This window comes from Triturus cristatus, chromosome 3_1, assembly GCF_964204655.1.
Source record: "Triturus cristatus chromosome 3_1, aTriCri1.1, whole genome shotgun sequence".
Lineage (NCBI taxonomy): Eukaryota > Metazoa > Chordata > Amphibia > Caudata > Salamandridae > Triturus > Triturus cristatus.
In genome coordinates this window covers 926468897-926492332 of record NC_140583.1, presented here as the reverse complement: position 1 = coordinate 926492332, position 23436 = coordinate 926468897, and the positions used below count along the sequence as shown (strand labels likewise).

The 23436-nt window shown below is 43.6% G+C and overlaps 1 protein-coding gene across 1 annotated transcript in view; it reads left to right on the top strand.

The window, feature by feature from the left end:
* GALNT5 (polypeptide N-acetylgalactosaminyltransferase 5) overlaps nucleotides 1–23436 on the top strand; it is a 207211-nt gene that overhangs the window by 168537 nt on the left and 15238 nt on the right. Inside the window, exon 8 of the mRNA XM_085645516.1 lies at nucleotides 21019–21099. Coding sequence (XP_085501642.1) covers nucleotides 21019–21099 — 81 coding nt within the window. The remainder of the gene's footprint in view (nucleotides 1–21018; nucleotides 21100–23436) is intronic.

Here is a 23436-nt window from a genome sequence, read left to right as displayed (position 1 = left end):
AATGAGTTCATAGATGGCTGACACTTAAGGGCAGTGAGGGGTTTTTAGGGTTCAGGGATGGGTGGAGTTTGGATGTACTGAGATGTATTAAGGGTATGGGATGGGAGGAGTATAGGCAGGGAACGGGTATTTTAGGGTTCAACAATGGGTGGAGTTAGGGGTAGTGAATACTTTTATGGTTCATTGATGGTGGAATTTTGGGGTAGAAAGGGCTTTTAGACCTCAGGGATGAGTGTAGCTTATGTGTGGTGAGGAATTTAAAGGGGTAGGGATTGATGATGTTTAGAAGTTTTGAGGGGTCGGCAATGGATAGTATTTATGGGTGGTGATGGGTCAGCAAATTAAAAGAATCCAAAGTAAATGTTTGACAGTGTGAAAGATATAAATGTGAAATATTGTCCCCTGAAGTAAAATACTGAAATTGATATTGCGGACAAAATTGTTTCTAAAAGTAAGAGCAGCAACCATTCAATTTACACTTAAAAAATAAGCATTCAAAAGCCATTTTCTACCAAGAACACTTTCTGTGAATTGGATTCTATAAACAGTTGAATGCCATTTATTCTGAAAATTTCGATTAAACAGTTGTGATTAAATGATCTCTTAGTAATAAAATACCATGAAATAGTTTTTCTATGAAATCACATACAAACAGGCTAACTAGCTCCCTCCTCCTGCCTCCATACTGCACCTTCTGTCAACTGTCATTCACATTTCCAAAGTCTCCCTCTGCAATGAAGGTAGTGGCATTTGCTATATCCTACACACTGCGCATTGCCAGATTCATTTCTTCCAGACCTAATTAGGCCAAGCTCTCAATTTCACACATGAAGGCAGGAGACCTAATTTTATAAACATTTTATTGGGGAGATCCCAAGCGCTCTTGCCTACTTCCCTGCAACCCTGAGGGGGTCAGGCTTGCTTTGCAAACCAATACTTTTTAGGTCTCGGCTAGCGAAGGCTGCGCTTGCGCAGTCTCGGCTAGCGAAGGCTGCGCTTGCGCAGTCTCGCTCGCGAGATTTAATGACTTGGAGTAGTGGGGCTTGAACCCGCCCCTCTTCTCTCCTCTTCTCCATTGGCTGTCCTCTTAAATGCTGGGCAGCCATTGGAGAAGAGCTTTGTCTCTCCAAACAAGCTACGTCTCTTTCGGATTCGTGGGCGTGTTTTTCCGATTCTTTCTCTTTTTTTAACACGCCCATAGGACAGCGAGTCTACGGCATGTCTTGCTCACGCTGCCTACACGCGCCAGTCGGCTCTCTGATTGGTTGGCAACTCCCAAATAAGCACTGTGATTGGTGGACCTTGTCAACCAATCAGAGAGCCTACTGGCGCATGCAGGCGCTTTAGTTCAAGGGCAGTGAATGTCCTCAAGATGTTCAAGTCAGGCACTGAAACCCCTCCCGTTACTAGTGGAAAATCCGAGCACAGTTTCCTCTTCTCTCGCCCTCCGTCACCTCTTGCTTGCGGAATCGAACAACTCTGATCTCTACGCCTCAGTTCATCCTCTTTCACTTCCTCTTCAGTGTCTCCCCGTTCCCTTGCATCCTTCCCTCTCAGCGCCTCTTTATTGCAATGTATTGTATCTTATTTTCTCACCTGTCTCCCATGTTTCGTCTCACCCCGTATCTTGTCTCCTCGCTTTGCTCTCCTCTGTTTTCTTTTTTGTCCGGCCTGTACCCTGGCTTTCAGTGCCCTCCACCTCACGGTACCCGCTACCTTGGCGGTGCCTCCTCGTCCCCTCCCCTCACACTGCGCCCTCTCCGCGCCTCCTCTCTCACTTCCTCCTCTCGCACCGCGCGCCTGTTGTTGCGAGCGAGTTCCCCTTCTATAACTGTCACAGAAACCACAGTGGCTGTAGGAGGGAGCGGCGGAGGAGGAAGTAACCAGCCGCGGCCCCGGGGTTTGACACTGAGGGAAATGAGAAGAGGCCTTGTAGAGCTCTCGTGCGTCGAGATAGAGAGGTTACTGAAGCAGGGCGTGGTGTTTACGCCAAGGCGAACAGCGGCACGCAGTGCATGACAACATTTTTGAGGGTGGTGGGTTTTTTATTTTTTTTTATGAAAAGGGGAAATGTGTTTTCCTTGTTGACTTTTACTCAATCAGAGGCGATTTCAGGGAGTCAGCTAAAATAAAGCCATTTTTGATTCAAAAATCGGGAATCTGCTGCGTGAGTCGGGTCTGTTCGCATTTAGGCACAGAGGCACACTGACTGTAGCAAATTCAGATACACAGTACACCCACAGATGCACACTGCTGCACAGAGGAAGCTTGATGCAACTAGCGGCCCACAGAGGAACCTAGCATACTCATCATACAGCTGAGTTGGAAAAATAGCAGTGCAGGTACTCTGTAACAGAGAACCTGCTTGTTGCTGAGAAGTGCCGGTACTCTCCAGTTAAAAGTATCAAGTTTTTCTTGAGAAGTGCAGGTACTCTCCCTCTCAAAATAATAAAAGTGCCGGTACTCAGGACCAGACAGTACCGGCCCATTTAGAGCACTGCATACAGCCAAGGCACTCTGTGGCACACAGGAGCACCCTATGGCAAAAACAGACGGCCAGCACACCGAGGTAGTGTCCAGATGCAGAAAGCAGGCAACAAAGGCAATGCAGCTCTGTGGTACGCAGATGCAAACAGAGGCGCTTAGATTACACAGAAAGCCAATGCAGCTTCCTATTACAACTCTGTCAATGTCCCTCAACCCTGCTCTGCAGCCTGCCTTCTTATTCCGCTGCTGTCAACCCCACACAGCATGGCCAGTGCAGCTTAACGCCGTCGTCTAGTAATTACTATCCTTACACATGACGAAATGCACACCTGTAAGAAATCAGCCCAATAAAGTTCACGAAAGTCCGGTCGCTCCATGTTGACTGTACACAAGCACTACAGTATTGGGCTATGCATTTAAAAACAGTGTATGACTTGGTTTGTAGAATCCGTTGATTTCATGATTAAAAATCAGGGCCGGAAACATTGTCATTCTGACACTGAGTAATCTGGCAACTCTGTGTGTGTGTGGGAGGCTCTGTGTGTGTGGGAGGCTCTGTGTGTGTGTGGGCGGCTCTGTGTGTGTGGCTCTGTGTGTGGCTTTTTTTGTAGGTGGCTCTATGCGTGGTGGCTCTGTGTGTGGGTAACTGTGTGTAGGTGGCTCTGTGGGTGGCTCTATTTGTGTGTGGGTTGCTCTGTGTGGGTGGCTCTGTGTGTGTTGGTGGCTTTGTGTGTGTGGCTCTGTGTGTGGGTGCAAATGCAAAAGGTCTCGCATTTGAGAGTGATTAAGCTATTGGCATTGTAAATAAGAATGCAGTTTCTTTAAATGTTTTAAAAACAAATACATAAACAAAAATAATGTCATGAGCAATGCCAATAGCTCTAACATTAACAATGCCGAGACCATTGCATTGTAAATGCTTGTTTCAAATATTTTATGAGTGTATCAGAAATACTTGTGAAAACTATTGCTTTTTGGTTCTTTTATTAAAGAAATTGTGTAAGAAAATGCACCATGTTACTCTATTTTATTAAATTACTACCCCTCCTCAGGACAGTCATGCTTGCTCGTGTGAGTTCATATTTTTCTTTTATGCCCCGTCACTAGATTTTGACCTTCTGGAGTCAGATAGATTTTGCTAGATGCTGATAAGACATTGGGTCTGACATCCACAAGTGCAGAATAGGACTCCCAGTGGTTACAAACACTTCATATGTGTCTTATATAAAGTGATCAACACATCACAGACTCCATATCTATTACCCCTCCAAACTGAGCAGGTGAAACAGCTGGGAATTTATTAGGCCCAGGTGGTAAAATATGCTCCCCTGTTCTGACATGGCACTGAGTGGGGGAGAAAAACATGGGAAGGAAGTAAGGAAGAAATGAGGGAAGGAAGGAAACGAAACACAAAGGAAGTAAAGGAAAAATGTAAACTAAAGAAATGCAAAATACAAAAACTCAACACACAATAAAATAATAATTAAAATATAGGGCTAGAGTAATTAGAAAGGCAGAGGATTGAACATATTAACAGAGGAATCAACAATAGGCCTAACACCATGAACAGAACAGAGAAAACAAGATGGCCGTGCCCATGCAAAACTCGTGGCGCTGTTTGTGCACGATTTCCAATGCGAGGATGCACTCCGTTTTGCATTTGACGTGAAAATGCAACACAAATTGGCACACAGGGAAGCTCCACCCACTTCTGGAATACTGCGCAGTGCAGCAGAGGTTTTCGGCCACTTCGCGGAGTTCCATGTAGTGTGACTCTGTGAACTCCACCCAGGCCTGGACCTGCCTATATCACAGTTTGCACAACCCCTTAAGAACATATGTGTAATTCATGGCATTGTATGGTAAATTAATTACAAACTGTGTGGCAAATGTGTATTAAATAGCATGACAAATTGAAACTCAGTTTGGATGACAAATTTTTCTAATGTTGCAAGTGTCCCGCTCAGTAACTTCCTACTGCGCCTCATCAGATGTAGAAATCGCTATATAAATACCAATGCTATGTCAAAGTGCACAATGGTGTGATGTGTACAATATAACTCAAAACACAACGGGCCTCATTTATGAGAAGTGATGCATTGCTGCGTGAAAGCAGCGATGCGTCACTTCTCAGTGCACTCTCCCTGTGACATGATGGATGCGTCATATTTACAGTATTACGCATCATGTCGCAAGGAGTTACAGATACGTCAGTATTTCTGACGTATCTGTAGGCGCAAAAGTGACGCATTGCTGGAGTGTGTCACACAAGGGACGCAACTCCAGCAATGTGTCCTTTCACATGGGGCAAGCACCATGTGAAAGGGCCTGCGTCAGTCTTACGCCTGCTGTGAGGCAGGCATAAGATATTGGCGCATCGGCGCCCTAGAAGTGGCGCACTGAAATCTCGTAGATTTCACTGCGTCACTTCTACGATGCTTACTTACGTGGGAACGCCCACCCTGCATACATTATACCAGATGCAGGTATAATGTAGCGCAGGGGTTTACAAAGTGACGCATCTACCTAGATGCGTCACTTTGTAAATATGGTGCAACAAGGTCCAATTTATACACCGCTGGTGCGTCACAAAAAGTGACGCACCGGTGGCACCAAAATAACGCAAGGACTCATAAATGAGCCCCAACATTTATAACCTGCATGACCTGACATAAAAACAGTCTGACTAACTGTAACCCTTAAGCATGAATACATCACGAACACTAGACTCCCAAAGAGTAGCGTTCTGCCTGTCTGTAAAGTGCCTTGTTAAGGGTCATAAGCACTACATACATACATACTCACACCTCACCTCTACTGTAGCTGCCTATGTTGAATCTGCACTGTGTGATGAACAATTGTCCCGCCGCTGTCCTTGATATGCTACCTGTGAATATAAAGTAGCTTTCACTTCTGGAGTTGCTGTTTGTGAGAGGGCAGCTTGAATTCCTGTTTCCTGTACTGTTTGTGTGAGTAGTGAAGCTTAGACTGTTGCTGTCCACTTCTGCTTGTGTTGGCTTCTGTACCTATTAACTGACTGTATGAGGGAATCTTGGACATTTACACCCTGGGCTGTGACTGGTGTGAGTATGGAGGAACTGTGCTTTGCTCCGCTCATTGTGTGAAGGAAGTGTGCACTGATTCTGTGCATGCTTTACGTGAAAAAGGCCACTCATTCAACCTTTTTCACTACAGAGAAGCCAAAACTATTGTCTTTGTTAGTGCTCCTTTAAGTAAGAACACTTCCTTCCACCAGCCAGTGCACTTCAGATGACCCAAACACACCCTCTATGAGAACATAGGGCACTTAGGAGTAACACAACCAGCTGGAGCTGCTCCAGCTAACATTTAAAGGGAGAAAATTGGTATTGTGGCTATTAAAATCATCGCAATAAGGCCATGAAAACTTGAAGGAGGAATTGTGCTCGAGTGACAAATGGGATGCTAAAAATAGCATCTATTTAGTAAACATTGTGAAGGCCCCGTGTGGAGTGATGAAGTGCAGGTGCGTTAAGAGAACCCCCTCGCAGATTTCAGTCACTGAAGCCACGACTGCGAATGATATATGCAAAAAAGCTATGAAAAGTGATCAAATGGGCGGGCCGTGTCAAGGGCAAGCAACTAGATCACATCTCCTCCTGTCACTGCGACCGCTTCAAACGCACAGAACGAGTAGCTAGTACAGTAAAACAGATATTTGTTTGGTACTTGTAAACGTAAGCATCTCCAGAGGAAAATACCAGGAGACTGTGTGTTTTTTTTAAATACAATGCAATACAAGGCCATTCATTTACCTCCTTCTGAATCATATTGTAAAAATGTGTTATGTAAATTTGTGACAATGTTTGTTGAGAAAAACATGTCTGTTATGTGTAAAAGTACCCGTGTGGAGTCTATTGCTTTCCCAATGACATTGTTGCTTCTGAAATCCGATTTCAACTGAACGCTTGAATGAACAAATCAATAGATATTTATAAGGCACAAAAAGTACCCCCTGAAGTCTTCCTTGGGCCAGAACTTAACCATAGTCAAGGAGGCTCGACAAAAGAGCTGGGTCTTAAGGGGCTTATTTACAATCCCCTTGCGCCACTTTTGCGACATTTTTAACATGGGAAAAGTAACGTATGGTTGGCACAAGGGGCGTGTAAATCTGCCCCTAAGTGCTTTGCGGAACATTCAGTTTGAAGCTGACACAAAGGAATAGCGTTCCAGAGAGAGGGCACCGTCACAGAGAAGGCACCAATGCCCCACTAAGATTTACTAGAGTTCAGCATGGTAGGGAAAGCAGTGATACTTAGCGTAGGGCAAGGCTGGGGTGGCCATACCGAGCTTCGGGCGTTTTCCCGGGAGGTTGGAAGGGTGGGGAGGGGGTGGTGGTTTGATTAGTGTTTTACAGCAATGCAGCAGGTATAAAAGTACTGTAAAGGTCACTGTATATTCAGCAGTTTTCAGACAACAATAAAAATGTCAAGATAATTGAGGTGATTAATGTACCTGCTGGAGAGAGATGGGAGTTTTGTCTAGTGGCAGTTTTAACTTCTCTAAGGTAGCACAGAGGGTTAATATTCCTGCTGCGAAGAATGAGTATCAGGCATATCAAAAAACAATATTTGATATGTATAGTTCAGTGAGTTACTGCTTTTGTCACAGAGATTCTTGTTACTGTGCAGCTCATGTTACAATCATAATCTAGGACAGTGAGCTAAGAACTGCCATCAAAGAGCTCCATTCAAGCTGCATGATACAGGCTAGAAAGTTATGTTTTTTTCCTGTCTTTCATTATCCTGATGTTGCTAAAAATGTTTGTTTGGAGAGAATTAAATTCTTCATATTAAAGTCAATCCTAACCTCCGGGGTATGTTCTAAATCCTGAGTTTGTGCTTTTCCAGACCAAGCACTTTAAAAAAATGTCTACCTGTATGGATGAAATGAATCATCCTACACCTTATTGTCCCCTTTGCCTCATTTAACATTTTCTATACACTGATTTGTTGTAGAATGCGCCATTTCCCCCCAAATATTCTTTAGGGAAGAATCCAGCCACGAAAACCCCTCTTTGAAGTGGTCAGGCTCACTCACTCCACTCACTATGCACTGTATGGGGGCTGGTCTGCCAAAATCTGCCAGGCCTGCTTTGGGTTCCCAGTCCATCCATGGCGTAGGGGTAAGTTAGGGGAATGCCTTGGCAGAAGTTGCTAAAGGGTAGTGCTTAATTTGAACCAGTGGTGGCAGGTAAGGGACACTGGCTCTCAGTTTTGGGGCCTGTACTTATTTTGCTCTTTAGACTTTGACCCAGAGCAAGAGAGAGAAAAACAGAAGAGGGAGAAAGAAAGAGGAAGATAACGACAGAAAAACAATGACAAAGTGAGAACTCAGGGATGAAAACGAATGCACAGGCGTGAGATAAAGGGCCCTGGTTGGTGTCTGGTGGTGGATCAAAGAAGCATGAGATGGAATCAAGACTATGCAGCTTTCATATTCAGCATCCTGACATTTAATAGGACTGGCTTCAGGCTTCCGGGCAAAACTTGAAACCCCAGACCTAGGGCCATATTTATGAGCCCAGGTACGTCACTCTTGCACCATGCGTGGCCCTGAGTGGCTTCATAAATCTAGAGGAGCTGCCTTGGGAAGTCGTTCACAAGCAACTCTCATGGTTTTTGATGCATTCCCAGATTAACCAAAAGTGGTGGACGTGGGAATGCACCAACACTATACACCTTCTCAGGGGAGGTGTAATGAGGAGAAATATCTTTATTTCTCCTCTGTACTTCCTCTTTCTGTTTCTGCTGCATTCTGTAGCACACACAGAAAGAGGAGTATGTATCTTAGGATTGTATCTATACAGAACAGTGTCCTTTCCTGCATAAAAACGATCCTGCATGCAACGCAGGCCCCTTTGCACCATAGTGCAAGGGTGCCTGCATTAACCATAGGCAGCCCATTGTGTGCCAGTGCTGGGCAGAGGACAGGAATGCGCCGTACTGCAATAAATATGGCGTATTCCTGCCCTTTTCCTGTAACGCAGCGCAGCAAGGTGATTTGCTGCGCTGTGATACAATCCCATAAATTTGCCTCATATTCTTTTTCAAATTAAGCACTCCTGGAGGATAATAGTGCCAATTCCCAAAAAAGGCTTTATGCTCCAGAGACAACTACTTGAAATGGACCTGTCAAAAAATATATTCTGCACACCTTGCAACCTCAACTAGATGAGGCCGGAAGGCCTGAATAGCAGTCATAGGCCTAGTAAAGTCTACGAACAATGAGTTCCTTCAGGACCCATGCTCTGAGGTGAGTGCTCAGTCAAACTGTTCTATATAAAGTCCCACATGGTTGAGGTGTACTCCTTTAATAAAAATGTTTTTGTAAAAATCATTGCTGCTTTGCTTTTTAGAGCTAGGTTATGACTTTTTCTCTAATATTTAAAATGTCTATTGAATACTGTCATGGCAGTGTAATAATTGCCCAGACAAACACGTGTTTCTTTGGTAAAATACAACCCCATATCAAGTTCTTAAATTCTTAGAATGGCAAAAATACATCTAATCTGCCCTCCCATTCTTTATACCGAGTTACGTTTTGCAGAGTATCGGTTTAATACAAGGCGTGTAATAAACAGGTCGAATGCAACAGTCAAGCTAGTTTATTGCGTGTATTTGTAAACTCCTACCACAAGAGAGTGCTAGAAGCTAATTTTTTAACGAAACATAACCACCGGCAATAAAAATCTACACGCTTAGCGAGAGTTTCAACGCGGTAGTTTCCCATTTTATAACTATAAAAGCACGGGAGCAGATTTTATGAAATATTTCGTTTACCGCCTCAGCTAGTAACAGTGAGTTAATGTTTATGATTTCTAGTTTTGCATCTACTACAATGTTTTCCTATGAGTCTCTACTTATAAAGCATTGTGACCCGTTTAATCCTAGAATGTATTAAGTGTTAATACAAATGTATGTCGATATTTGGGACCCAGATTGCGTTCTGGCAGATGTGACGGGGAAAAGCTAGAGATTAGGAAAAGATAAGGAAGGAAACAGCAGTCCAAACATTACCCCACTTGAACACAATTCCTAGTGGCCCGAGCGAAGGACTAAAGTGAAGAATTTATAATTTTCATTGCTCGCAAGAATTAAAAAAAAAGGGTCTTAGTTTACATCTTAAAGCACAATCTTCAAAGCATTTGACATGTTGTTCACATGGGCATCGATTCACCAATATGCCATTGGTAGCGGAAGTGACATCACACCGTTTGACGTTATTGACATCACAGGAAGTGACATTGTATGATGACCTTTGACCCTGAACCTTCACAGAAAGGATGCCACATGACCTTGTCCCTGATGATGTTACAATTATTGACATCATTGAAGTTCGATAATAACTGCACAGACATCTGTCTATCTTATACACCACCTGTATTAGGGTGCAGGGATATATATGTAGGGAGAAGATGACTCATTTCTCTTTACCTGAAAAATTATGTGTTCATTTGAAGAGGATATAGTGTCACGAAACACAGGACAGCACTGGGAATCTAAATGAGTTATACTATAAACTCATGATTTTTTAGTGGGCCTGGTGTATAATGGAATGATAAATACATTGATAAGTGATAGGTAGAGAAAAGAAAAAGATATGAAAACCAATAGTAATTATTTTTATATGTATTATCAGGCCATATGTTGAAAATGAACTATGTTATTACCTTAAATTATTCCTTCTTGTTGTCACATTTAGTTTTATGATTATTTGCAAGGCACCATCACTCGTGCAAAGCATAGAGGTGAAGGTTTTATTCAAAGATATACTTTTTCATTTATAATGAATCATTGCACCAACTAGTTAGAAAACGGTTAATTTTTATTTAATTAAAAGAGTCAAAGGTAATGATCAAGTCAACAAGCCACTGTTTACCTACTGTTCTTGCAATGGCAACTGAAAGTGGTGGGGTTTAATTCCTTCTCTGAAATGTAGTGAGCACAATTGAAAAAAGGATTGGAATAGTGCATTTTAAGCTCATTTTTCAGACACATTTGTAGAAAAGCCATAGGGTGTGAAAGGGCACTCAATAAATATTCAATTGCTTTCATGGGGTGCCAAGCCAATAACACCTGATGCTCTCCATGAGTTCAGTCAATTTTTTCAAAATGTGCCATTAGTGCCTGTAAGAAATTGGGTTATCGGTTGAGGGGGCTGAAACCCTAGTCAAGCAGCAATCATAATCCTTATCAGAGTGAAATCACAGGTAAACCCCAAAATAACCTGTGCTCAACCCTCTGGTAGCTTGGAACATAACAGTCAGGCTTAACTTAGAGGCAATGTGTAAAGAATTCATGCAGCAGTTCAAACAGTGCTAAGGTAAAAACACAACTCAATAAAATCCCCACCACCAATTTAGAAACAGAGGGCAATTTGTAATAAATACATAAGGGCCAAAACGACGAAAATCTAATCAGTAGAACCAGAGATTTGTAATTTTAGGGAAAATAATTCCAAAAAGCTCAAAGTGACAACTGTGGTCATCTGGTTACGGTAGACCAGGACAAAGTCACAAGTTCATGTCAACCGCGATGCAGTGCGAGCTGGCTACAGGGACCCAGTTAGGCCTGCTGACCAAGAGTTCCTAAAATACTGGTTGTAAAGTGAAATGGAGTCCTGTGTCATGGATGTTTTGCACAGCTGCAGTTCTAACAGGCTATGTTGGGTGAGGAGTTGCGATGGGTTATGGCAGGGGATGCGGAATTCTTGTGTTGGGAAAGTCCACGCAGCAGAGGCAATGTGTTGGTTTCGTGAATGATGTGTCTAGCCAGTGGCGGCTGGTGACATTTGAAACTGGTGAGGCGTAAAATTATTGCAGCTAGATTGAGCCTGAACAACCTACGGGGAGTCAGGAGGGTTCTCCCCCGAGAAAATTTTGAAAAAAGTGGACAAATGGTGCATTTTTAAGCAAATTTGAGGGAGCAGGAAGGTTGATAAAGCATTATGCGATTTCATTTTTTATCATTTAAGAGGGGATGGGCGATGAATGGTCCGGGGAATCAACCTCTCAGATAGGAATAGAGTGATGATCAGTATGCCCAGACCTTGCACAACATCGTGGAATTCTGTGGAGTGTGATTGAGTATTTCTGGGTTTATCGCATGGCTGCTACCTGTGCAAAGAAGTTGCTCGCTATGCCAGGAGGCTGCTCGCATGACTGCACATGATACGGCTGAGTACAGTGTGCCTGGAAGCTGCTGTGTTTTAGAGCGCTGCATGTGCACAATATCCAGAGGCTATGAGATATGGCTAGTGTGCCCAAGCCATGCTCAATACACCAGCCTTCTACTGGATGTGCCAGGGTGTTTCTTAGTGTGCAAGGGGATTACTCAGTAAGGGTGAACCCTCACAATTTTCGAACTTCACCTCTCACAGGCTAAAAGGTGACCTCACAAATTGTCCATCCCCCCCTTTCACAGGCTAAACGGTGAACCCTCATAATATTCCAATGCCACCGCTCACAAGATGAAGGATGAACTCTTACAATGTTCCACGTCCACCTCTTACGCTAAAGGTTGAGACGTCATAACATTCCAGCTTCTCTCAGAACATTTCAATAAAAGTGACATCACACAGCCAGACACACTCCAAGGCTGCACACCCAACACCTTTAAATATGACAATCTGCATAAATCCGGGCACTGGGACACATGGGGTGTAAGATTTTATTTTCTCACGACGAGTAATGGGGGAGAAGGCCAGCAGGTGCTTATTGCCATGAGCACAAGGAAAGGCATGTTGGTGGTGGTGGAGGGGAGGGAGCGAGCAGGCACCAGAAGGTTCACCGGTAAGAAGACAGGAGAAAGTGTGTAGTACCGGACATCTGCGTTTGCATATAGTGTTGTCAGTCCGCACAGAGGCACAAGGGAGGACTGACCGCCATTCAAATCCTTAATCTGGCCCTGTGCAGCCTGGCAGCTCCGGCCCCGTAGCTCAGGGTGAGAGCGGGTGTTATGCAAGAGGGGGGGGGGGGCTTTGTAAACTGTAGCTACATGTGAGTACTGCGCGGCGAACGTGCTTCCGTCACTGGAGGACGCATCACATTTATCTCAGACATGCAAAGCACACAGGCTTCACCAGTATTTAAACAAAATATGTAGATAGTGACATGACGCTTGTCGTTTACATACTGTATCGAAGGTAAATATAGACATTTGATTGGCACTCATGATAAATATACTGGGGGAAAATGTCACCTTTTCAACAGTATGTAAACACAGCTGCAACGCCATCGTATTAAATTAAAATGTGGATAATGGTTTGCCACTGGCGCTTATATACACATAGTAAATTCCACATGCTACAATCCAACCCCAAAAACATGTAAACACTCACATTTAACATGGGCTCCTATGGCAGCTTCTTCCTTCCTCGACTTTGACGAAAAACACCCTTCCCATTGATGGATTCCTCCCAAACTTCCTGCACACCCATGAATTCCCCCTCCCTACCACTCACAGCAGCCCCGTTCCTCTCAAGCAACTGGAACACCCTAAAAACCACTTCTCCACCACCTCAAAAACGCCCATTGGATAACATTGCATTTCGAGCCTTCAAAAAAAAAGCGTTTTTTTCGCACTTCCCCTACTTTGATCCTCTTGAAACTCAGCGAGACTGTAGTTCCAGCGATTACGAAGGATCACACCAAGAATTACACAAATCCATCCAGTGGAAGAGATACGACTTTTCGATCAAACACGCGCCCCCCGCAAACCCACAAAAACACCCCAAAATCAGCCAAAACTCTATCGAATTTTGCCAAACCACTGGAAAACCTTTGCAACACCAACCCAAACAAATCAAACTCAAATCCAGCCAAACCTTCCCAACCCCAACCCAGCCAAACCACCCTATAACTAAAATTAAAAGACACTTACCTGACCGCCTCTTCTCCTGGTCCGCGTTGGTGCCTCTTCCCTCTTCGAACTGGAACAGCACGACGTCAGCACTGCGTGGCAACCCCTCGGCCAATCCTGGCGCTGCTGCAGCGCCAGGATTGGCTGACGGCACAGCCTACTCCTCGCCCGCCGCCTGCCCATTAGGAGACCGAGGGGCTCCTAATGGGCATGCGCAAGGCAGTAAAAACACAAGTACGCATGACTGGGCACAGAGTAAAAATTAAGCTCCATGCCCACTCATGCGCATTTGTGCTGCCTTTCCCTGGGGTCTGACAATGCATGTCAGTCAACATGACGCCGGACCGCCCACGGTCCGATGTCATGCTGACTGACATTTACGAGGAGGGAGCTGCGGGCAGAGCAGCGTTCTGGGTTCCGGGGGCGGGGGGGCTACGCCCCCACGCCCCAATGGACGCACCACGCCTGTGTCTAGCAGCTGAGGCGATGCGCTGGTTCGGCTGAAGGTGCGCTACACCACGGAGACGATGCATCTGTTCTGCTGGTTCCACAGATGGGCTAGCTGAGCACCCTCAGACCCACTTCCAGCGGTCCAGGACTGTGATGGGACCACTTGATAGGCCAGGACTCACAGATGGCAGAGTTGAGGTACTGGGACCAAGGTTGTTGTAAGCCTGTTATCTCCCTGAGGGTTCTGATCAGGAGGCGAGCCAGACTAGCCCATTGAGTCACTCTGGGGTCCTGAGTTCAGAGATTCAGGTTCAGTCCTCCTCACCCAGGCAAGAAGGCAGCAGGGCAGCACAGGGGGACATGTGTCCTTCAGAACAGCAGTCCAACAAAATTGCAGTCTTTTTTCCTAGCAGAGTCAACAGGTCAAGAAGTGTACTAACGAGTGGGAGTCTGAGGTCCAATATTTATACCTGGCAACCATTCAGAAATGGAGGAAGCTTCTACAGGATTGCACACCCTGAAGTGTCAGGCATTCCCTTTCCTCTCTGCCATGGGCCCAGCTTGTCTGGGGTCACAAAACACTAATGATAAACCCCTTGTGAGAGTGCTCAGGCAGAGTGTTTGTGATGTGCAAGTGTGTTAAGTGAACAATTGTAGGGGGAAGGGATGCACACCTTTTTCTACACTTCATCCAAATTTAATTCCTTGTGCAACAAGTGCGTGCAGACTGGTGAATAGTGCCTTGCCCAAATGGCACCAGGTTGATTTATGCAATGAGAGGTGGGGCGTCCTTTGAGCCCCTGCCAGTCGCACAGCTATATGCGCCATCGTGGCGATCCAATAGTTAATCCGATTTGATCAATGTTAATCGCGTTAATCCTTGGATATAAAAGGAGAGTGAGAGAACTGTGCATGGAACCACACACGGCGAAACATCTTGATTCATCATGCAAGTCGGTGCTTACATTGAGGAAGAAATGGTTTTGCATAAACTACAACATAAAAACAATTCATTATAGCATTTGATATTCACACGAATAATTGACATTACGAGTTGTTGACCACTATACTGTACACTTTTTACATTATTTGTTTTCCATGGGCGAAGGAACAATGTGCTGATGTTAGCTCTGTCGGAACTAGGACCCGTCCACTGCATTATGGGTGATGGAGTTGTTTACATTAGGAAGTAGGTTTGAATACTGCACTGATGGCGGGAAAGGGTTTGTAATTAGCCTATCAGGGAGCTTTAAGAAAACACACACGTGGTTAAATAAGGGAGTGTTGCAGAACAAACAATTGGCTGGTAACGGAGAGGAGACCGGATGGTTTTAAAACGCTCACGGCAGGTATGGGAAGAGAAGGGTTATTTATTACAACTAAAGGGTAAACGTGGGGTTGAAGATTGAGTTATGGTGGGAGGATTGGTTAAAGAATTGTAACAGTGTTAAGAGGAAAAGTCAGGGAAACCTGAAATAGTTTGGTTTAAGGAGATAGGAGTATTTTGCATGTACAAAATCGAAAGTAGAATGAGAAGTGTCATGATCAACGGAATAGGGGAGATAACTCGGTCTGGTGAAAGGAGGGTGATGAAAGGAGGATGAGGAGGAGGGAGCAGGTCATTGGGGGGAGCGCTGGAAGTGTAAATTGAGTGTTAGTTGGAGACAACATTGGAAAGTCGATTGTTTAATAGGTTTCGAGTAACTACGGAAAGTAGCAGTCATTAAATAGGCTTGTAAGATGCACGATGGATGTCTAATAGCACTGTCTGAGAGAGGCAGAGTGGGAAACAAAAGAGGGGTGGATTACAATTTGGCATTTGGAGAAACGCATATGTACAAGTTAATTTTAAGCAAAATTTAGAAATGTTTTTTCAAATGGTAATGCTGATTATTGACGCTCTTTAAATGGTAATGTTGAATATTGTTGTTTTTATTGTTATTCACAGTGACCCCTGATGAAGGGCACCTGATTGCCTGAAATGCATTGGGTTTAATTCAATAAAACACTGCCTTGGATGAATTTTTGCATTGGTCATGTTCTTTCATGAGGTCCGGATGGGCACGGTTGGAACACTAGAAACTTGGGAAATTGGCAAACTACCCCGTGTGTGGCTCGACAAATAAGTGCACCTTGAAAGGATGTTTAAAGCGCAGGTTGACAAGGATTAACGCGATTAACATTGATCAAAACGGATTAACTATTGGATCGCCACGATGGCGCATATAGCTGTGCGACTGGCAGGGGCTCAAAGGACGCCCCACCTCTCATTGCAAGTGTGTTAAGTGACAGCTTCTCCCCCTTGTTAACTCAGAGTGGCTCATCCTGCCAACACCTATCTTCCCTTTGTCTCACTATCTGTGAATAATACACAGCAGGTGCACCTATTTATGTGACCATGAAACAGAGTGCAGGCATCCTGTGGTTAGGACAAGAAAATGCCAACTTTCTGAAAGATATGCACAAGGGACCCCTTGCACCATGGATTTGTCAACTGTTGTTGAAGGCTGCATAATTATTATGCGCTTCTCAATACCAATATTTGTTGGAAAAAAAATTCCACTTATTATTTATACATATCCTCTCATTAGTATACCACACATGCTGACATAACATAATAAATATCAAAACCAACCCATGTGATCTTAAGTTATCATATATGTGATATTTTTTGTCTTTCTTGTATTTAGTTTATTAATACAATTCTGGGGACAGAGAAATCCCCCAAAAATCGTTTTGGTACATTAGAGTGTATCATTTCATTTTTCCTTTCTTCCTCAATTTGAGCATTCAGTGTCATTTGGAATTTCATTATTTATATGTTATGCCAGCATGTTAGTGAGAGGATATGAATAAATAGTAAGCGTAATAAGATTTTCAACAAAGGTTGGTATTGATAGGCATAAAATAATTATGCAGCCTTCGAAAACAGTTGACAAATCCAAATAGCACTGTTTATTACAATGATGCGTTGTTACATCGCATGCCATAACAACGCAAGTCGTTACAACAACTTGCGGTAGGGGGGGTGCTGGAATTTGGAATAATATAACTACTATTCCAACTCCAGTGTGTGCAACTGTAGGGAAGGTGTTGGATTGAACACCTTCCACCCCCTACGTTGTAATGGCATGCGATGTAACAACGCATCGTTGTAATGACTTGCATTTTAAATTATACATTGTAAAGGTTGTTTCCCAACAATTCCTTGGTGTAAGGGGTCTCTTGTGCATACTTTATATTGACTGATCCTGTCCCTTACTACCTCAACAGGATCGCTCCCCATCACAATATAAACTTTCCTAAAGGGACATTTTCGGAATTGTGACTAAAAATCCGACTTTACCATTAAAGAGGGATTTTAATTGCAATTCTTTAAAAACCAAACTCGACCTGTCTACCTGCTCCCAATTGGAAGTTACAGCTTATTAAATGTAGTAAGATAACTCTAATGTTATCCTATGGCATTGTAGTAGTGAAAAACAAAGAGTTTTTCACTACCAGGACATGTAAAATTCAAAAGTGCACACCCTACTTTTTAAATACACTACATCCTGCACTCTAGGCTGTTCGGGGTCTACCCTACGGATGACATATGTGAATTAAAAAGGAAGGTCTAGGGCTGGCAAATGTTTTATTTTGCCAGGTCAAAATGGCAGTTTAAAAAAAACTGCACCCAAAGCATGCGATGGCGAGCCTGGGGCATGTTTTAAAGGCTACTTAGGTGGGTAGCATAACCAGTGTTGTAGGCCCCCTAGTAGAATTTATTAACAGGTCCTGGGCACTTTACTAGATATTTATAAGTAAAATAAATAGGCCAATTGGGGATATGCAAATTCTACCATGTTTTAAGGAGAGACCACAAGCACTTTAGTATTGGTTAGCAGTGGTAAAGTGGTACAGTGCACAGAGTCCTGATTCAGCAAAAATAAAGTCAGCAAAACATAAGGGTTGAGGGCAAAAGGTTATGGGAGAACCAACCCAAGGATGCCAGGTCTAACAGTGTCCCTGCATGTCGCAAATTACCTCCATTTTACCGGGGCCAGCATTTTGTCATGGGTGCTTTCCATATGTAATGCTCCATTAGGCTAAAAATTGCATACACTATGCCAGTGGCAGAATTTTACCATTAGTGCAGTCCGTATACCTTGGGTCACAAATTACCTCTAGTCAGGGCCAGAATTGGGCCATAGTAGCCACCCCTCAAATCCCCCCACAGCATGCTTGTTCTCCCTTTTTCCAAGAATTATCTCCAGAGTGGCAGTGACAGTATTTTGTCACACGTGCCTGTCATATTATGAATTACACCGAGTATACCAACACCTGTATTTTGCCAAGGGTACCGCAATGCGATGAGTATTGCCTTCTGTATGCCAAGGCCAACTGCAGACTGCCAAATATAATATCATATTCTCACTCATGCTCACTTATGTTCACTGACTCACACTCATTCACACTCACTCACACTCACTCTCATTTATTCTCACTCACTTGCACTCACTCACTCTTTTGCACCGACTTTTATCGTCACTTCCCTTTCACTCATTCACACTCTCATTCTGATGCTCACTCACTCATTCTTACACTCAATTGCATTCACTCTTATTGTCATTCACTCTGACTCAATCATTCTCACTCACAGCTACTGTCACTATCAGTCACACTCATTCTCACTCAATCAATCACTCAATCAATCAAAAAATAGTTTAAACCCTAAACAACCATAACCAGAGATTATTCACCAGAATTAAACACACCACTGCCTATTTCATTTATACAAAGCGACTGAGGAACAGAATTTCCTCTCCCATGTAACCCCTTCCGATGTTATATATGGAGCAGGGTAGGGGGTGGCGTTTGCCTGACTTTAAAACAGCCCCCTAGCAAACTGTCCCATACAAAGTGGTAAACCTGCACCATACTTTTTGCAGGGGGGGGGGGAACAGTATAAAAGTGCAAGTGCCGCCTTATAAAAATCCATAAAAAAGACAATAGGGGGGTCAATACATATAAAATTCAAACACAAGGTGCGAGTCTAGACATAGTGTACATAGCATAAACAAAAATGAGAGTGCAGCCTTATAAAATCCATAAAAAAACAATCAAGGTGGTCAATACATATACGATTTAAACTCAAAATGCAAGTTTAGACATGATCTACATAGCATAAACAAGTGTGTCAAAGGGAACACAGTACTAAAAGAGCCAGGTAAAAATATAGGATGGGCAACAGCAAGAAGACAAACTACTAGTTGCCATTTTTGCCCATAAAGACAAGTTAAACCCTATAAACATTAGGAAAGCAAAGCAACACACAAGAGTAATGAAAAGCATGATTGAGCCAGGATAGAGGACAGCAGTGACCCGACTAAAAGACAATCACCATGCAACCAGTCCTAATCGAAAGGATATAAAGGCATCCACATTATAAAAGGGTGGAGAACAGTGGAAAAATGCGAGTGCGGACAACAAATGCAATTTAAATAAAACACACAATTTGTAGCCCAAACAGCAACCCTCGTAAGGGAGGTGCCTATTTTAAAGTTGCCTGCAGTGTTTTAACAGAGGAGCGTGAATGTTATCAAGTGGTCAGCAAACACCAGTGAGCGAGCAGAGTAAAGAGAATAAAGAAGAGAAATTGTGGTGAAACACGAAGCATGCAAATTCAAAGGTTCAATAGATTAAAAAAACAATAAGAGAATCCATGCAACAGACCCAATAGAGGAAGGTGCATGTTTTAATGGATGTAGCCTGCAACTTTCTCAGCAACCTCTCCCCATGGTCCTGTGCAGTAGTGCTATCTCCTCCTTAAAGATGTCAAGGGATTGAACTGTGCAAATCTTCAACATGAGGTTCAGTGGGTACTCATTCTCTCTCACACTCAATATTTCTCACACTCCAGCACCCTCTATAACACTGACTCACTCATTCTTATTTATTATTATTTGCTCACTCTCACTCATGGGCAGTCCCTTTGTCTCTCAATCTCTCATTCTCACTCTTTCTGTCCAACTCATACTCACTTACTGATGCCCTTTCTTATTAATTTTCACTCACTACCTGTCACTCACACATGCACACACAGGCTCACACATACATACAGGAATACATGCTCATATATACACAGGCTGTCGCATAACAACACCCTCACACACACACAAAATACATCTAAAAGCATTTTAGATTCCACTTCCAGTATACAAAACCTGTGTTTGACAAACTCACACATCCTTACACCATGGTGGAAAGGTGTGTGCGTAGGCACAACTTTAGTTGCTGTGCTGCATTGTGCCAAAAGTTAGTAAACTGCCCACTTGTTTCCAGGCCTGGACTTTTTTGTGTTAGTCCAATGCATTCTGGGGGTTATAGTCTTGTTTTGCTTCCAATAAACAAATCAAACTATCAGACCTGAAATCAGTGATTTATAGGTGAAAGATTTGAGACTGGTGACAGTGTCTATAATGGCCTGGCAGGCTCCCCGTGAATTGTACACCAAAACTGGCCTGCTGTCCGCAACAACATTAGGCATGTGGACTACAGCTCCCAACCCCCAAAAAGTAAAGACGCTCCGTGTCTCTGCTACGTGAGAACCAGGCCGGTGCTTTCTTTTCACTTAATCTTGACCAGAGATATTTTAGGTTTCTTAAATTGGGAAATTGCTGTGGTCCCTACTTCAAAGGAATCCCCTATGAAGTGATATTTCTTTCTCAATCTTGCCTCTTTCTATTTTTCTATCACTGCCTCTCTCCCACTTTCTGCCTACCAGTACCTTTTACTCTTTCACTCTATAGCCATGGTCATCCTAAGGATTTATAGGGCCCTGGGCAAGACATATTTCACCTATTTTTGTGTGACCACATTTCTAAAATGTAATATTATTTGGTATCACACCTGCTTGAAGTAGAAGAAAATGTGTAATATCATTGATCAAAATAGTCGACTGCAAACTATGTCTTGCCTGGGGCCCCAAAAGTCGTTAAGATGAGGCTGACCGTGCCAATCTCCAATGGGTTTATAGCCCAGAGTATTTTGGCAGCCTCAGGTGGTGTACAAGTAGCTCCTTGCTCCAGCTGATGAAGAAGAAGGTTTACTGTGCTCCTGCTAGTTACCATGTCCCAATATGCATTGTGTCATTGTAAAAAGAAATATGGCTCTAACAAAATATCTTGGTTTCTTTCAGTTTGAAAATATAGGTTTGGGAAAATGCCTTGCTATTAAAAACTCAACACTCTTTTTCGAAACCTGTAGTGCTGCCAATGAGGTAAGATGTTTAAACCTCTTCATTTCTATCTCAAAAATCGTAATTTGCAGGCCATTAAGATGTGTTCACTGATGTGTTTTATTCAGATTTTAATATGTATGTAATTATTATTAAGCTTGTGAAGGGGTTTGACCTCTTGACGCTGTAAAATATTTCCAATTCTTCTACAATTCTGCTGATAGAACAGTGAATGTATAGCCATCAGAAGTAATAAGAAGGTATGTTGCAGTTTCTGTTTGACGAAAGGGGTTTCTTAAATGTTGAAGGCCCAGTGAATAATCCATGTTTTTTCTGAATTTGATGCACACCTAGGGTATGCTAGATTAGCCTCAGCCCAAGTGATAGGTCAGCCCAATTATGCCACCTGCAAGGGGGAGCTGAGGAGCTGAAGAAAGACTCCTGAGGTACAGGTGTTATCACAGCAGCACTGGTAAGGCAGCACAAGTGAGCCACAAGCAGACCTCTTAGATTGGCCAATATCAGGCAGGAGTAGATGATCCAGTAGCCTATCCAGTCCTAGAGCTAGCTTTGCATTCTGTTTCTTATAGTGGAAACTGCATAGAGGATTACAGGACTTCTAGTGCCTCTGGAACCTAGGTTACCTCTTCCTGCTGCCCAGTCACTGGACTCCCCTGATCCTGTAACATAGGGCCCTCACCTGATGTCGGTTAGAATGGGGGTGATATGCACAGGGTGGACAAAACTGTCAACTTGTTTTGTGTATGAAATGAGTAACATTTCCAGTCCAGATTTGTTAATTTGTATTCTTTTGCCTGTTATTGGATAGCTTAAGGTGTCTTGCTTGATATATTAATCAACTGGTTAAATCAAAGTTCCTAGTTGTAATAGTGGTATCCTGATTATGTACCGTCATCACACTACCAGCAGGGATCTCATTTAGTTTAGTTTAGCGTGAGGTAAAACTCATACGCGCAGTAAGGGAATAAGGGCAAATTTCACTGTGACTGATGATCTTGTTTTATATGTGTTACACTGTATATATATGCAAAGTGACCTCAAACAATGTGCCATATCAACAGCCTAAGTGCTGCGATTTTTAAACCTGTTATTATAATGTTAAAAGTGAAACTACAAGTCCATGAGTGCAATGTGCTGTTGTCTGTAAAGTCAGTACTGTTTGAAGTTGCCAAACATAAATGTAGACACATGGGCCCCCTTTAGACGTGGCAGTATTCCCCTTGGAGTGGAAACTCTGGGTGGAATTCCACCGCATACCATTTTGAGTGGGCTGGTGTCTCTGGATCTGGAATTACAGAGTCCACACATTCTGGACACAGTAATCCAAGGTCTGTAAATGCTAGACCCACTAATTCTGAGCCCACCTTTACCTGGTGCGCATTGACCACTGCAGGGACTGAGGTAAGGAGCTTCTTGACCCTTGCAGCACCTGGAAGAGCATGCAAAACTCCCCACAGACAGGCCTCCTTACTCCTCTCATCCTTAAAGCAGCAGGCCTCAGAGTGAGTACACACCCAACACATGCAAACCCATCGGTAGAGGCTGTGACCTGAGGCAGACTGGGCCCCCACCCAACCCAACACATGCAGAGCAGACTACGATCCCTGCAAGCAGGCCCAGTACTTCCCTGGGCCATTCTTCCACCCTTCTTCCCCCGCCTCTCAAGATAGAAAAGCCTTTGGCCAATTGTTGTATGCAACTCCCCTTCACCTGTCACAGCACAGCACAGAGGAAGCAGCCAAAACTCCCACATTCGCCCCCAATCTCCCTGAATTCCAATCCCCCATTCAGACCCCCAGGATATTGTAATTTTTCAATTTGCCAACAAATCGCAAATTCGGCACTTTTGTAAACATCCCATGATTTCAACAAAATTGTCTACAAAATATGCTTAAAAAAACAAAACCATGGTGTTCACTCTCTCTTTACTGGCTCTGTGTTTTGATGAGCCAGTAAAAGGAGGGTGAGCAACATGTCAGTAAGTAGCAGAGGTGTTAGCTTCCTCTGTTGCCTGCCTTTGAAATGCTGAGCCCCCTTCTGTTTGATTAGCCTGCAGCCACCTCACACGTTTCTATACCCCTATGGACTCTGCAGGCCATTGAAAGGCTCTCCTGCACCCCACTGCACTCCTCTCCATCACCCCCTCTTGTCTCCTATTAACCCCAAACCTCCCCATCTCTTCTCTTTTTTCTTATTTTTTTATATACCCTCAACCCCAGCTTCTCCCCCCCCAACCAAACTGTCCTGCACACACAGGTTATCTAATGCCAAAAAGAGAAGCATTCATATTGTGTTGTACTCTCTTCGGCATTAGACACCCTCTGGTTCCAAGCACTGTGCTGCTGTAGATTTTGCATC